The sequence below is a fragment of the Talpa occidentalis genome, unplaced genomic scaffold (genome assembly GCF_014898055.3).
Source record: "Talpa occidentalis isolate TD23 unplaced genomic scaffold, MPIMG_talOcc4v2.1 talOcc4.9, whole genome shotgun sequence".
Taxonomy (NCBI): domain Eukaryota; kingdom Metazoa; phylum Chordata; class Mammalia; order Eulipotyphla; family Talpidae; genus Talpa; species Talpa occidentalis.
Window position 1 is genome coordinate 26,124,022 of NW_023605305.1, and position 15,803 is coordinate 26,139,824.

Consider the following 15,803-nt stretch of genomic DNA (forward strand, 5'->3'; position numbering starts at 1 on the left):
TTACCCTACACTCACACACAACAAAACATTGATGGATTAGAGCAGAGGAGTCACCAATGTTGTATTCTTAGTTTCTAAAAATCCTATGGGTACGCTAACCTGTAGTGAGAGAGGGCATTCAGATTTTGCAGTATCCTTCAGTTTTATTACCAATTCATCAAATCTTTAAAGGCTCAGATCTGGGTTAGATGCTGTAAGGGCAGGAAGGGGCGGAGAGGATCTCTATGACCGGAGCAGACGGGGTAAAGGAGAAGTCCTCGAGCCTTTGGTGGCTTTTCAGGCTTTATTGGGATTTACCAGGTACACAGCAGGTAGGGGTACTAGGGGGCTGGGAGGCTAGCAAGTCTTCACTCTTTCTGGGCTCTCCGGCCGTCTCTCACGTTCTCTCTCGTGATTCTGCTCTCTCATTCATTCTTCTCGCTGCTGCTTTGCTTCTGCTGGGGTTCCCTCCCCTCCCTGACACCGCCCTTATAAGCTCAGTCTCTCAGCTCAGGTGAATCCCATCTACACATGCCCACACCCTACTCTAGGTGCCCGCCATTAGGCATACATTCTGGACCACAAGGATCCATCATTAATCCTAATGGCGGGAGGGCAGAAAAGCCTGATACTTTTTTACCTTACCCTACAGAAGCACAACTAGAAAAACGATATGGGGAGTATATACAGAAAGTTGCAATCCCAGTTCGTGGGTCCACCAGAAATATGGTCAGACCACTTCTACACTGCCCAGCCTTTCCCATACTGCCTACCTTCCACTTCTAAGCATACTTTCAGTCAGCATGTTTTCTTCCTGAAGAGTATTCTTCCAAAATTCATGTCTCTCTGGAACTTCAGAATGTGATCTAACTTGAAAATAAGGTCTTTACAGGTGTCAGTAGTTAAGAGGAGGCCATACTGGATTAAAACAAACCCTAAATCCAATAAGACCAGTGTCCTGCATTAGAGGGAGAGAGAACACACAGACACACACTGGGGAAGGGCATGTGATGATTAAGGCAGATTGAGAGAGAATACAACTCTAAGTCAACCATCAGATGCTAGGAAAGAAACATTGAACAAATTCTCCTTCAAAGCCCCCGGAAAAGTCCAGCCAACACCTTAATTTCACCATCCAATTCTGAGAAAATAAATTCCTACTGTTTTAAGCTGCCCAGTTTGGTAATTTGTTAAGGCAGCACATGGAAACTAATGACCCAAAGAACCCCAAAAGGTCCCCCAAAAGAGACTGGAGGCTGCAATTAAGTAGAAGCTAGAAAAGAGGAATTAGTCCTTTTTCTGACTAATTGAAGGGAGCTATGGTCTCTGGCCTTAGACTTGGATGCAAAGTCTAGCCTTGCCACTTAACACTTCTGTAACCTTGCACAAGTCACTGATATAATTTTACTCATCTGTAAAATGGGGAAAATAAACCCTACCTTACAAGGTTTGGGGATTATTCAAGTATGAAATACCTAAAATGGTAGTTGACACATAAAATTTTTCACAGATGTCATTTTCTTCTTTTTGATGTAAAAATCTCTTGGAAGCATGTTAATTGGTGTTTATATAGTTCACAAGAGAAACTGAATTGGAAATTAAGAATTAGAATTACTTAGTTTAGAGAAGACTGAGATGTGTGTTTTAATGCCACTGCAGTATAAACCTGCAGGTCCTGATTTTACTTATTTTGGAGCTCATGAACCAGAATACTGAGCATAAAAAAGGTTAGTTCACTTTCTCAGCACCAGGTCTCCAGCTGCCACATTTGGGGCTACATTCCTTCATCTTCTATTTATACTATTGTGACCATCAACAGTATACTAGAAACCAGATTTTCCAAAATATTTTCTCCTATTATTAAAGCAGGTCTCTTGATTTAGGGTTCAAAAAATTTTGGCATTTCAAAAGGCAGAATGTCTCTAACCTGTCTCATCCAATTTCCTTTCCAATAGAGTTTAACTGCATAGTTACTTATGGGATGATTGCTTTGATTCTCATTCCTTATCATCATTGTACTTACACAATAGCAGGAAGATTATCATTAGACACTGACGGCCCTGGATGAATGACTTTAAAATCTATATTGACTTGTTTCAGAACACAATGTAATTTCCTTCCTTCTAATTCTTTAACAATAGATGGACAGTCTTTTCTGAATGATATCTTTGAACACCTTATTTGAAAGAAAGTTGCCCCTCCTAATCCCGTGATTCACCCATCTGCCAGAAGGTTGTTATTCTTCTCCCACCCCCAGTCACTGCCATCATTGGCAGGTGAGGAACAAACACAAAATGATGTGCCTCCCATTGGCACAAAGGATTAAGCACAGCACTGTGAAGCTGTCCACAGCCTCTGAAGCACGAGTCCCATCTCCAGCCAGGGAGCTAGCCACACGGTGCAGCAGACCTCTCCTGTCTTGCCCACTGCTCCCCTCAGCAGTGTATTTCAGTTAATCTGCCTGTTCTGTTCCCTACTCTGTCTCTGGTGAATCCTCTCACCCCCCTCCCCGCACCTCTGGCCTGTACCCCAGTTCTTATATGCATAAATAAATCTTTAAAAAAAACACACACATGAAATGGTGAAGACACTTGCCTATTACTGCTGACAGCTCATGGATGAGATAAGGGCAATTCTATATTTTAAAATTTTTATTCATTTTTTTAAATAATAATTTATTCTTTTCACTGTAACGTTAGGGTTCTTCCACAGTAGGGTACCCACCACCAAATCACTTAGTCCACCACCACAGCCCTTTGTGCTTCCTTCCTTCTTTATACGTACTTACCCCTCACCCCTTCCCCCCTTTAGATGCTTTGGTTCTTTAGTCAGTTTTCAAGGGTTAGCTTTTAAGGTTGTCTTTCCCTGGTTTCACTATAATCCACATATTAGTGATGTCATCCAGTATTTATCATTCTCCTTCTGACTTATTTATTTTAGGATTTTCTCTTCTTACTCCATCCATGTTGCTGTTACATCTTTAAACTTTTAAATGCTACACTGATCATGATTTTTAATATCTATTGACTCATCCAATATAAGAATGTTTGTGTTTTATCACAAAATACACTTTCTTACCATTTTAGCTATAAATTCACCAGCTATTGCTTTCAGGGAAAATCACTGGTAGGAAATGAAACATGGTGTCAAGCCAGAAATCATTTCAGCATCATCACTGGGAGAACATGCTAGAGCTTGGCTTACATGCTTGATTTCCTGAGCCACCTGAGATCCTGACGCTGGTTACAAAGTGTGGTAGCTCTATTCCTGTTTTCCTCCCTTTGCCTTAAGAAGAGTGTAACTACAAAGCAGATGGAAAGGTATTATACGGGAACATTTTCAATATGACACTGCAGAATTGAGTTGTATTTGTCAGTGGTCTGGTACCTATGGGATTAGAATACAGGTAAGAGCATTGGGTCCTTATTGGATGTTCAGTGCTCAAATAGTTTTAAATGTCAGCCCAAATGAATGATTTAATGTCCAAACAAAATATATGACTTAAAATAACCAAAATAAATCATCCTATATAACTGGAAATTTTAGCAAACAGATGAAAACAGACTAGAGGACAAGAGAGAAAAAGTAAATGAGAAATTTGATGTTACATTAGAGAAACAGGTCAATAATCTTAAAGTTACAATGCTTTCTTCTGCTATGGTAACACAGGGGCTTTATTACTCCTAGGAGAAAGCTTTCCAGGATGAGGTCATTGCACAAAATGATGTCCTGCTCCAAGAAAGAGGGAAACTTCTGGTGCAACTCACAGAGCAAGAAGAACTGATCGGCAACAACAAAGGGATGCTATCTTCTGTCCAGAGTAGGTAGGTGCGGTCCTGACCCAGGTGCAAGTGAACTCCACCAAGAGGATGTTCTTCCTCAACAGAGATCATCCCAGAGGCTGACCTTTGAGTCTGCAACCCTAGCTCATAACTGTTGCTCCACTGTCCTCTGGTTTTGGTAATTCATGCAAGTGGAAGAAGTTGGGAAAGTATAGAGAAAATGGGAAGGAGGCAGGCTGGCCATTGAGTGTAGACTCTTGGGTATCAGCATTGCCCCTCTGAAGACCCAGCCATGCTCATTCTGCTCTGTCACTGTGTGGGTTGACACTCATTTTTATCATTTGATACCTATGAATCAAGATAGACCAAGAATCATGGTCATACTGGTGACCTGAATTCATGACATCCACAGCATAACAGTGTTACTTTGAAAGAAGAAATATCTAGCATAACAATTCACTTCCCAGCCAGCCCAAGCATTCTCTCCTGAATCACAAAATTTAACTATAATCAAAAGTTGCCTAGGAGCACAAGAGAATTAAAGCAAAGAAAATGGGTTGATCTTGACAGACTGTGTCACCAATACAAACATTTTTTTGAGCACTTACTCTATGCTAGGCACTATTCTTTTTTTTTTTTTTTTTTTTAAGATTTATTTATTTATGCATGCAAGAGCTGGGGTACAGGCCAGAGGTGTGGGGGAGGGGGGTAAGAGAATTCACCAGAGACAGAGTGGGGAACAGAACAGGCAGATTGACCGAAGTACACTGCTGAGGGGAGCAGGGGCAAGACAGGAGAGGTCTGCTGAGCTATGTGGGTTTCTCCCTGGCCACCCGGGGATTGAACTTGTGCTGCAGGAGCTGCGAATTGCTTCATAGTGTGGTGCTTAACCCCTTGCACCACCAGGGAGGCCCTAGGCACTATTCTAAGCTCTTTCATTTAATCCTCAAACCAAGGGAGGCATTATTATGGAGGCAATATTATTAGCTTTTTTTATGGATGAGAAGCTAAGGCCCAGAGCGGTTAGGGAACTCAGGCAGCCTAGTCAATAGCAGAGGGGCATGTGAACCTGAGCAGCCTGGCTCTAGACTCCACCACACCTCAGATCTGGGGAAAGACTGGCCAAGGAACCAAATTCTTCTTTCCGCTGCCTTGGATACATGCATGCTCCCCTGGGCAGGCCTGGAGTCTCTGATTATCTTGTACTATCTAAGCCTCCCCTTTTATAGGTTCTATATAATACATTGCCCTTCTCAAACTATGCCATCGCTTCTGACAATAGGGGCCCAACACAAATGCCTCATTACCCTTGCCTTAACTTTAACAGTGTCCCCATTCCTGAAGACATCCTCTGGTCACCTGGATTAGGCGTGGATGTTTTCCTTAGCATAAGAAAATGTTTCCCCATTTACTGAGGAGGCAACTGAGACTCAGATTTAATATTAGGTCAATGGTCACACAACTACAAAATGGCTAGAACCAAAACTCAAACACAAATCTCTGATCAAAATTTTAGTGTGGCGCCTCCCTGGTGGCTCAGAGGGTTAAAGTCTCAGCAATATCAAGCTATCACCAGCCACTGTAGCATGAGTTTGATACCCGGCCAGGGAGCTAATCCATATGGCACAGTAGACCTCTCCTGTCTCGCCTGCTGCTCCCCTCAGAAGTGTATTTCAGTTAGTCTGCCTGTACTGCTTCCCCACTCTGTCTCTGGTGAATCCTCTCATCCCCTGCACCTCTGGCCTACACCCCAGTTCTTGTATGTATAAAAAAATAAAAATAAATGTTTAAAAAGAAAAACAAAATTTTTATGTATGTCTCAAACAGAGGCCCTGGAGAGTGAGTTTGGTGTGGTGGTTTGGAGCTCAGGCTTAGAAGTCTGGAAGAACTGTTTGGCATTCCAACTCTATGACTTTCTGGTTTTATCTTTATTTTTTTTTAAAGATTTATTTTTATTTATGCATACAAGAACTGGGGTGCAGGCCAGAGGTATGGGGGGTGAGAGGATTCACCAGAGACAGAGTGGGGAGCAGAATAGGTGGATTAACTGACATACACTGCTAAGGGGAGCAGTGGGCGAGACAGGAGAGGTCTGCTGCGTCATATATGGATTAGCTCCCTGGCCAGGGATCAAACTCGGGCCACAGCGGCAATAGTGCTGAGACTTAACCCCTAGGCTACTAGGGGGACCCTGGTTTTATCTTTATAAACAAGTTTCTTTCCCCTTCCTGAGTCTCAGTTTCCTCATAGACTTTGTAAAATAGGCTTCATAACAGTATCTATTTCATGGGGTTGTTGTGAGGATTAAATGAGCTAATACATGTAACCTGAATAGGTTACAGTGCTTAAGTACATGGTAAATAGACAACAAGTGGTTGCAACCCTCCCTTCTAATACTACTGCTCTTATTTTTACTACTACCAGTATTTCTTCTTCTACTATTACTACTAAGTATGGGTTGACTGTGTAAGATCAGCACCAAATGTAGGTTTTGTAGATTGAATATTTGAAGGGATGCAGAATCTCTTGCTTTACTCTCATCCCCAAATGGGATCATATCCTACCTTAAGTTTCTTAAGGGCTGGAATTGTGCCTTTTATGCTTTTGTAGATAGCATGTCTCTGATCTCAGTATGTATTTAGTGACTGTGTACAAGCCAGAGGTTTATTAATTTTCACTTGGTTTTGGAATATGGGAATCATTCTGCCAAAGTCAGTTCTAAAATCCAGACAGTGAGCTAAGACCCTGAGCTAGTGGGAAATGCAACATAGATTTTGGAATTTAGAAATGATACAGAGATTTTTAGTTATGCCTATGATTTATGCCATTCTTAGAGTACTGTTGCTGGATAAAGAAAATAAGCTATTACAAGAAAACAGTCTCCAGCTCACACATCACATTGGCCTCTTAGAGCGCATTATAAGGAACATCCAGATTCGCAGAGGGGAGGTAAGATGTGTGCTTCCTGTTGGTCCCTAATCAGAAGTCTGGGCTGCTGAGGTTGCTGCTCCTTCATTTCCCTCATCATCCACTTGTCCTCATGCTAGACTGTGGCAAAGAGGCTCAAGGGCTACACATCAGGCAGCAGACCCTGAGATTGCTGTCAGCCAGCTGTGCTCTTCATTGAGCCAACCTTTATTAAACACTCTCCTATGTGATCCCAAAGCAATTTGCATATGCCTCATAGTGTCTTCCTCAACACCCTGTATTGTTTTTGTCTTTTTGCTTCTCTAGCTCAGCAATTTATCAGTGAGATCTTGGAGGCCAAGGATTTTTATCTCCTACATCATTGTATCTATGGGCAGATGCTCCATAAATATTTGAAAATGAGAGAATGTTAAATGTTTTCACGTGGATGCCTCATTCTCAACAACCCTATTTGCCATGCACTGCCCTAGTTCCATTTGCGAGATGAACAAATCTGAGACTCAGAGAGGAATAGTAAAGCTAGGCTGTTCTGGCAAGGATACAAACCTAAGAGAACATCTGAGTCAGAGAAAAGCAATTCTCTTCCAAAAATTTAAGCAGACAGTAGGCAAGCCCAGAGAGAGATGGCAAATAGTGTAGGCCCAGGCAAGGTCCTGACTCTGGCTGGTGAGCAGTTGTCAAGAGGGACTTCATGAATGGATTATACCCTGAATCTAGCACAGACACTGCTTGCCCTCTTCCCTGGCTTGTATCACTTGCTAGATGTTTCTTTTAGGATACTTCTCAGTAGATCCTGCTTGCTGTGTACCATTGCTGTGAGCATAAGATCTGCATCTTGTTTGCTCTCAGAAAAGAGATTATTTCATGCTATGTGAGTTGTTTTGCAGATTTTGTCTGAAGTACAAAATGGCCAGATTATGTGGCCTAACTTCCATTAGTTTGTCTTTGCTTGAGCTACATCTGTTTTCAATTGTCTTTTACTTATTCATTCCACAAATACTTAATCAATTCCAGGAATTATGGTAGGTATTAGGAATATAAAGATAGACCCTATTTTGAGAGGGCTGCAGCCAGCAGAGAAGGACACAGAATTAGTACTATAGTCTCGTAAATGCTGAGTTAGAAGCCTTAGTGGAGTACATGCTATGACCAATAGCTTTGAGATCCACAATATTATTCTCAAATCAAAATAAGAAATGTCACATGGGTGAGGACTATAATACATCAAAGTCAATACCTCATTTGTGATAAAAATACCAACTTGAAAGATACCTACTGGTTGGGACAATTTCAAAATTGTTCTTAATCTTAGAATTTTAAGGATTCTTCAGTTCAGTCCTCTCATTTATACAGGAGAGAGACTAAAACCCAGAGAGGTTAGATGATATGACCTAGGGCACACAACCACTGATCTTTCCCAGATCCCTTGATCTTCAGTGACTTAGTATCATATCCTGCAAACATGGAGATCCCTGGGATCAGACATATCCTAGGTACCTTCCTTCTTTACAATTCAATGACCAAAATGGCAAAAGTTTGACATTTGTTGAGTGCTTACTATGTGTCTGGTTATATGCTATTCATTTTACGTATATTATTTCATTTAACCCATAAAATAATCTTATATGGTGTCTGTCATTCCTATTGTTATTTTGTTTTTGTTTTTATTTATTTGTTAAGAACCATTGTCTTACACCCTTGTTAATACTTTGACACAGTATAGGATTTCTCCTCTCAGGTGTGGTCACTGTAGCTCACCCTCTCCCACCACCAAAACACCCGTGGTCCTCCATAATAGTCTGTTGTGCTAGCCCTGCCTTCTCTGCCCTCCCCCTTCCCTTCTGGATGCCTCAGATCTATGGTCAGCTTTCAAGGGTTAGTTTTAATGTTTGTCTTTGACCTTTGTTTGGTTTCTCTATATTCTACATATAGGTGACACCATCTGGTATTTATCTTTTTCCTCCTGGCTTATTTCACTTAGCATCATCCTTTCCAGCTCAGTCCATGTGTCATTCCACTGTTACAGCTAAAAAGAAGTGAGTGACATCATTCCCAAGGTCACACACCTATTAAGCAGAAAAGCACGATTTGTGACCAACTGCCTCTACCCACTTGTTCTGAGCCACTGTCTCATAATACCTCAGGTCTACCATTTCCCCCTAAGGAGCATTAGTGTAACTGGGACCATAGCCTTCTAATTTACCATATTGCTTCCTGTATTGTAATTTCATCTTTCCTCTATTGGATTATAACTTCTGTGAAAACAGAAGCTATGGCTGTCTTCCTACCCACAGTATCCCAAGCACTTAGCACCTAGGTTACTACAATACCTTCTTTGTATATTTAAAGAGTTGCCCCCCAAAAGGGAGGAGTCTGCATGGTCACATGTGGGCAGCCTTGGGAGGAGAGCTGCCTCTGCTGCTCTGCAAAGGGAGAAGGTCAGTGAAGTAGTCACAGGTAGGCAAGAGAGCTACTGCCTGCAATGACTTTTTTTTTTTTTTAAGATTTATTTATTTATTTATACAAGCACTGGGTACAGTCAGCAGCATGGGAGGGTGAGAGAATTCACCACAGCCAAAGCAGGGAGCGGAGCAGGCAGAAGGACTAGGTACACTGCTGAGGGGAGGAGCGGGCGGCAGGAGAGGTCTGCGCGCCATGCGGGTCCCTCCTCCGGTGGCCCGGGAGCAGCCGGGGATCGAACAGGTGCTATAGGGGATCGAACAGGTGCTACAGAGGCTACGTGCAGCTTCGCAACCCAGCGCTCAACCACTGCGCTACTGGGGAGGCCCTCTGCAATGACTTCTTAACCATCTCCTTTCAGTCTTTCCCCTTCTAATCTGTCCTTTCATGCCTCCAGACTAATCTTCATGAAGCACAGCTTGATTTCATAGTACTTCATCTGAAAGAGCTGCAGAGAGTTCCTTCAACAAATATTTGTAGATCATATACACTGTACCAGGCCTCATCCTGTTTGCCATATGGTTTGGGTATGATGGTGAACAAGTTAGTGTCTGCCTTACAGGACTCAGGCCTAAATGCGAGTGACAATCATATAACAGAAGGGAGGGAGGGAGGAAAGGAGGGGGGTTATGGGGAGAGGAGGGGAGAAAGAAGAAAGGGAAGGGAAAGGAAGGAAGGAGAGAAAATTTTTTCTAAAAATGGGTGTTGGGGATTTAGCAGAATAGCACACATAAATTACCTGCTGTATTGCTTGGCACACAGTTGGTATTCAATAAATGAAAATTCCTGTTTCTCAGTGGACCTGCATTTATTCTTTTTTTTTTTTTAAAGATTTATATATTTATGCACACAAGAGCTGGGGCACAGGCCAGAGATGCGGGGAGTGAGAGGATCCACCAGAGACAGAGTGGGGAGCAGAACAGGCAGATCTACTGAAATACACTGCTGAGGGGAGCAGTGGGCAAGACAGAAGTCTGCCTCACCATGTGGGTTTCTCTCTTGCTGGCCAGGGATCAAACTCGTGCTGCAGAGGCTGCAGATTACATCATAGTGCAATGCTTAACCCCTTGTGCCACCAGGGAGACCACATTTATTGTTCTTATATTGAACATATGTTGGCTTCCTCCTATATATTAGTTATGTTTATATAATTTAATTTTTTAAAAGATTTATTTATTTATGCATACAAGAGCTGGGTTGTAGGCCAGAGGTGTTAGTGGGGTGAGTGTATTCAACAGAGACAGAGTGGGAAGCAGAACAGGCAGATTGACTGAAATACACTGCTGAGGGGAGCAGCAGGTGAGACGGAAGAGGTCTGCTGCACCATGTGGATCCTGGCCATGGGATCGAACTTGTGCTCAGTGGCTGCAGACAGCTTCACAGTGCTGAGACTTAACCTCTTGTGCCACCAGGGAGGCCCTATATTATTTAATTATTATTTAAAATCTATTTAATAGTAAGATACTATGTTCACAAAACCCCTGAAAAACAGGGCATTAGTTGTTATTCTTACTGTTTAAATATGGGAAATAAAGCTCAGCGAGTGAAGGGACACGCCAGTGTTGAACTGATAAAGCACTGAGTCAAGTCTTGTCTTCAAATTCCCAGTCAAGTTTCTAACACATTATAGCTTTCTCTGAAAGGCTGGCATTTTCCTCCTTACATAAGCTTCTCATTTCTTCCAGGATGACAGAGTTTCTCACAAAAACTTGCTGGTCTGTATCAAAGGTTAAACCCAAGTTCGGCGGGGGAGTCAATAAATTGTATGTGAACCCCTGTGAATTTTGGTTTCTGTTGGTCTATGTATTTTTAAAAAGGAATTTGGTTTTTAAAATCAGAGAGTTCAAAACAGATACTTTTCTGATTAAGGGACAGAAAATGTTTGTCAGAGTATTAAAGACTTACCTAAGTAAATAGAATGATTCTGTCAGCTGAATGAGGTAATTCACACAGAAAAGTAGATATAAATAGCAGGATACTAAAGAAAGCACTGATGAAAAATACGACGTTTATAATTACCAAATAGTACCAAGGCATTAGGGATTACATTTTTCCAGTTTTATTAGGTAAAACTGACATATAACATTGTATAAGTTTAAGGTGGTTACAACACAATGATTTTGTAATATATATATATACATTGCAAAATGAGCACCACAATATAATTTACACTCATTGCCACAGAACTTATTTAGCTTATTGCTGGAAGTTTGTACCTTTGACCACCTTCACCTAATTCCCCACCATCCATCCCTAACATTTGGCAACCACAAGTCTGATCTGTTTTTATGTGTTTACTTTTTTGATTCTACACAAAGGTGAGATCATATAGCATTTGTCTTTGTTGACTGATTTCGCTTAGCATAATGTCCTTAAGATCTATCCATGTTGTTACAGGTGGCAGGATTTTCTTCTTTTTATGGATGAATAGTATGCCATAGGGTGGGGCTTGTGTGTGTGACTAGAATTTCTTTATCCATTCATCCATTGGTGGACACTTAGTTTGCTTCCATGTCTCGGTTATTATAAATGATACTGCAATGAATGTGGGGTACAGATATCTCTTTGGGACAGTGATTTTCTTTCCTTTGAATATACCTAGACATGGGATTGCTAGACTATGGTAGTTTTACATTCCACCAATTTACATTCCACCAATAGTATATAAGGGCTCCCTTTCTTCCTATTCTTCCAGCATTTGTCTCCTCTCTCCTTTGTTTGTTTTCTATGTTGCAGTCTGGAGGCAGAATTCTCATTTAAATTTTTTTTTTTTTTTTACTTCAGATAACATTGGTTCACAACACTGTGTCATTCAGAGGCATAGGTTCACACCTCAGGTCCATGTCACCACACCACCCCCACCACTAAGGTACCCACAGTCCTCCACTATAGTTCATTATGCCCCTCCCCAGTGTGTCTCTCTGCCCCTTGCAGCCTCAATTCCACAGTCAGATTTCTTCAGTTTGTTATTGATTTGGTTTCGTCTCACCCTTTGTTTTGTTCCTCTATAGTCCACATATAGTCCACATCCAATGCTTGTCTTTCTCCTGATTTACTTCACTTAACTTTTGTCTTTTTGATGATAGTCATTCTAACGAGTGTGAGGTGAGGGGATCACATTTATAACCAAAAAAAAAAACCCACAAACATACATAAGGTATAAGTTCTAAGGTCATAGTGCTAGTAGTTTGTCATAATTTTTAATGTTTATTTTTTCTTTCCTTTCAGGAAACAGTAATTAGTGACATCCCTGAATTTGAAGTATTGAGTAAAATATTGCATTTACCAAACTCCAGGTTAGTAATGACAATCATTTATTTATTGCCTCATGTCATGCCTGCCTCAGTAGTCCCGAGCTGCTGGCTTGAGAAAGCAAAACATTTGGGGGTAATTTTCTGTATATTATTTAAATCATCTTCCAATTCCTTCTCTCCTTGTCGCTGTGTCACCTCCACACATCACAGAATCCTGACTTAAGTTAGAAAATAATTCATAAACATAAGTTTAAGGTAAATTTTTTGTCTTTTCTTTGTGTTTGATAATTGTAAAAAACTGAAATCCTATCGATGCCATCTCTCTGTTACCCTAAGTGCCACTAAGAGATCCTATTTACGCAAAGTCCTCACACGTGGTCTTTCTTAGTTTTACAGGAATAGACTTGATAGCGTCAGTTCCAAATATTCAAGAGATTGGAGAACATAAGTCAGACGCAGTAGTGGCCACCTCCAATTCTCCCAAGTCTCGTTCATGTTCACAGAATTCTGAAATTGGATATATAAATGTGGCTTCACTGAAAGTGACACATAGCATCCAAGAACAAGATCAAAAGTCAGAACTATAAAATCACTGATATCTAAAACTAGACTGCTCAAAGATGCTAACTTCAAGTTTGGGCATGAAGGTGGAACATGACATGGATAAGAGCTACTGCAGCCCCCAACTGGACATCAACTTGGAGTCTTCAAACTTGCTGATAAATTAATTCAACCAGTTCTAAAAATGGATTTCTCAAGTTTGTTTGCTATCCTCAAATGCTGTGTATTGATTAATATAGTAACATAAGTTCAATGATTTAATAAAGTTTCCCATTCAGCAGAGCACAGATGGCTAATTCAGGATAGCTTTTTTATTATCCTGGGTATTTTCTTATTTACTTCTAAAGTAAAAACAATACAATCACATTAAAGCAAATGCTTTAAAAAAGAACTCTATAATCCTACATTCTTAACACAATTACTTTCATTTTGAAGTTATTCCTTCTGGTTTTTCAAAATTATGTTGTAATTTCATTTTCATACTCTGATTTTTAATTTCCCTATATTTTAATAGTCTTTATAACTATTCAATGACCAAGTTATATTCTGTCATGTTAATTGTTCTGTAAATTCTCCTGTTGTTTGACATTTAAGTTGTTTCTACTTGGAGAAAGTCTTGGAGAATGTGGCTCTTTTGGCGAGTTCTGCCAGAAAACAAATGAACAAGAATGTTATCATTGGGTCAAAGGACGTAAATGTTACATAGTTTTAGTATATCACTTGTTATTTTACTTTAAAAAAAACAAAAGGTTGTGTCAACATACGGTTTAGTCCAGCTCTTTAAGCCTCTTTCTTGAAGCATAAAATGGGAACGAGTTCCATTAGCACAGGATAGTAAGGACGAAATTGAATGAAAGTATGCATGGCCCTTAGTAACTGCTCCATGAAGGACAATGTTGATTATCCTTTTTTTTTTTCTTCACCAGCAGTTGATGAGTGTGCCAGTCTTTCTATAACTTCATCATGGATATTAGTAATTTGAAAAATTTATTCTAAAATAGTTGGTATAAAACTCTGACGGCTCCTGAAGGCTGAGGGCTACTGCTACTTAATCTCTCCGTTCCTTCTTATTCTCCTCTTCTTCCTTCTTTAACTTTAGTTGGGGATAGAAAAGGGAGATTAAGAGAGAAGGGAAAGCAGAAATTTTAAAAGACACCTTTATCAAGCAACTAAACTTTTAGGTGTAATTCTTGCTTCCTCAGACCACTGAACTTTGAAAGGATTATTCAAGGATATCTGAAATGTGGTATTTAATACAATCTCTGACTCCAAGTCTTACCCAAAGTCACCCATTTTCATTCAGTTCATTAAATCTGTTCAGAAGCACTCTCCTCCTGGGTTGACATCTGGAAGAGCATTAAAGACTGTTAATAGCTAGTACCAGGGCCTGAAGACAGATGCATCTCCTGAACTCTAGGAACAGAAAGGTAAGGACAGTAACTGAGGGTGACACAAGATAAGGTTGGGTAGGTGACAGATAATGTACTGTGGGCCTTTTTATGTAAAGAATTGTATTGTATCCTAAATATGGAAAGCCTGGAGTGATTTCTAAGCAGATTTTGTGTGGGGGGGGTTGTTTTTTGTTTGTTTGTTTGTTTATTTATTTATACAGGCACTGGGTACAGTCAGAAGCGTGGGAGGGTGAGAGAATTCACCAGAGCTAGAGCAGGGAGCAGAACAGGCAGAAGGACCGAAGTACACGAAGCAGATTTATTTTAAAGGGGCTAGCTGCTCTGTGAGGAATGAATTGGGGGTGACAAAAGTGTAAGCTTGTGGCGGCACTAAAACAAATTCTATTGTCCTGATTTACAAGGAAGGGCTAACTTGTATTTACTGAGCGGTGCTTATATGCTCTAAGGGCTGAAGAGGAGCAGAGTTCCTGTCTTGGTGAGGCTCACAGCACGTGGTACACTTCAGACTTTTTTTTTTTTTTAATATTTTTTTTTTTTTTAATAGAGGCATGCTTTATTTATTTGTTTGCTGGTTTGTTTGTTTTGTTTACACATGCACTGGGCACAGTCAGAAGCGCGGGAGGGTGAGAGAATTCACCAGAGCCAGAGCGGGGAGCAGAGCAGGCAGAAGGACCGAAGTACACTGCTGAGGGGAGCAGCGGGCGGCAGGAGAGGTCTGCACGCCATGTGGGACCCTCCTCCGGTGGCCGGGGAGCAGCCGGGGATCGAACCGGCGCCGCAGAGGCCGCGGGCAGCTTCGCAACCCAGCGCTCAACTGCTGCGCCACCGGGGAGGCCCTGGACTTTTTTTTTTTTTAAGATTTATTTATGCATACAAGAACTGGGGCACAGGCCAGAGATGGTGGGGCTGAGAGGATACACCAGAGTCAGAGTGGGGAACAGAACAGCCAAACTGACTGAAATACACTGCTGAGGGGAGCAGCTGACAAGACAGGAGAGGTCTGCTGTGCCATGTGGGTTTCTCTCTGGCCGGCCAAGGATCAAAAACTTGTGCTGCAGAGGCTGTGGACTGCTTCATAGTGCGGTGCTTAAGCCTTGCGCCACCACAGGGAGGCCCAGTTCAGACTTCTTAGCTGCTAAGACTGACAAGGACCCTGGACACTGCCCAGTCCACCCTCCCCCAGTCTCCACCCCCAGTCCGAGCGAGAATTATTTCTTATTGCACTTATTGCAACCATGTGAGTAGGATGCCAGTTGACCTTCAGCAACAAATGCCAAGGCTTTCCTCCTCTGCCCTACCTCCTCCATGCGGGCGACAGCAAGTGAACTGACAGCCTGCGGTCGCCTCGGTGACACACGGTAGGAAGCGCACGCCGGGCCGCACACACAGTCTCCGCGCGGGTCCCAAGGCGCGCTCCGCGGCAGGGG

At 41.6% G+C, this 15,803-nt stretch overlaps 1 protein-coding gene and 1 long non-coding RNA gene across 10 annotated transcripts in view; one reads left to right on the plus strand and one right to left on the minus strand.

Moving 5' to 3' along the window:
* CCDC30 (coiled-coil domain containing 30) overlaps nt 1-13,278 on the plus strand; it is a 73,888-nt gene extending 60,610 nt beyond the window's left edge. For 7 of the 9 annotated variants that reach the window (XM_054691808.1, XM_054691807.1, XM_037501236.2 and 4 more), the window contains 4 exons: nt 3,667-3,803; nt 6,596-6,710; nt 12,378-12,445; nt 12,792-13,278. In XM_054691808.1, the coding sequence (XP_054547783.1) occupies nt 3,667-3,803; nt 6,596-6,710; nt 12,378-12,445; nt 12,792-12,990 (519 nt within the window). In that variant the 3' untranslated portion in view covers nt 12,991-13,278. Of the gene's footprint in view, nt 1-3,666; nt 3,804-6,595; nt 6,711-10,834; nt 10,913-12,377; nt 12,446-12,791 lie in introns of those variants that run through there. The other 2 variants (XM_054691809.1, XM_054691811.1) reach the window with 2 other exon arrangements.
* Nucleotides 11,175-15,778, minus strand: LOC129145214 (uncharacterized). The gene is made up of 3 exons (XR_008550436.1): nt 15,675-15,778; nt 14,244-14,310; nt 11,175-13,608 (listed from the first exon to the last, which is right to left on the minus strand). It is a non-coding gene; the product is annotated as an uncharacterized LOC129145214 (long non-coding RNA).
* Nucleotides 15,779-15,803: the final 25 nt, after the last annotated feature.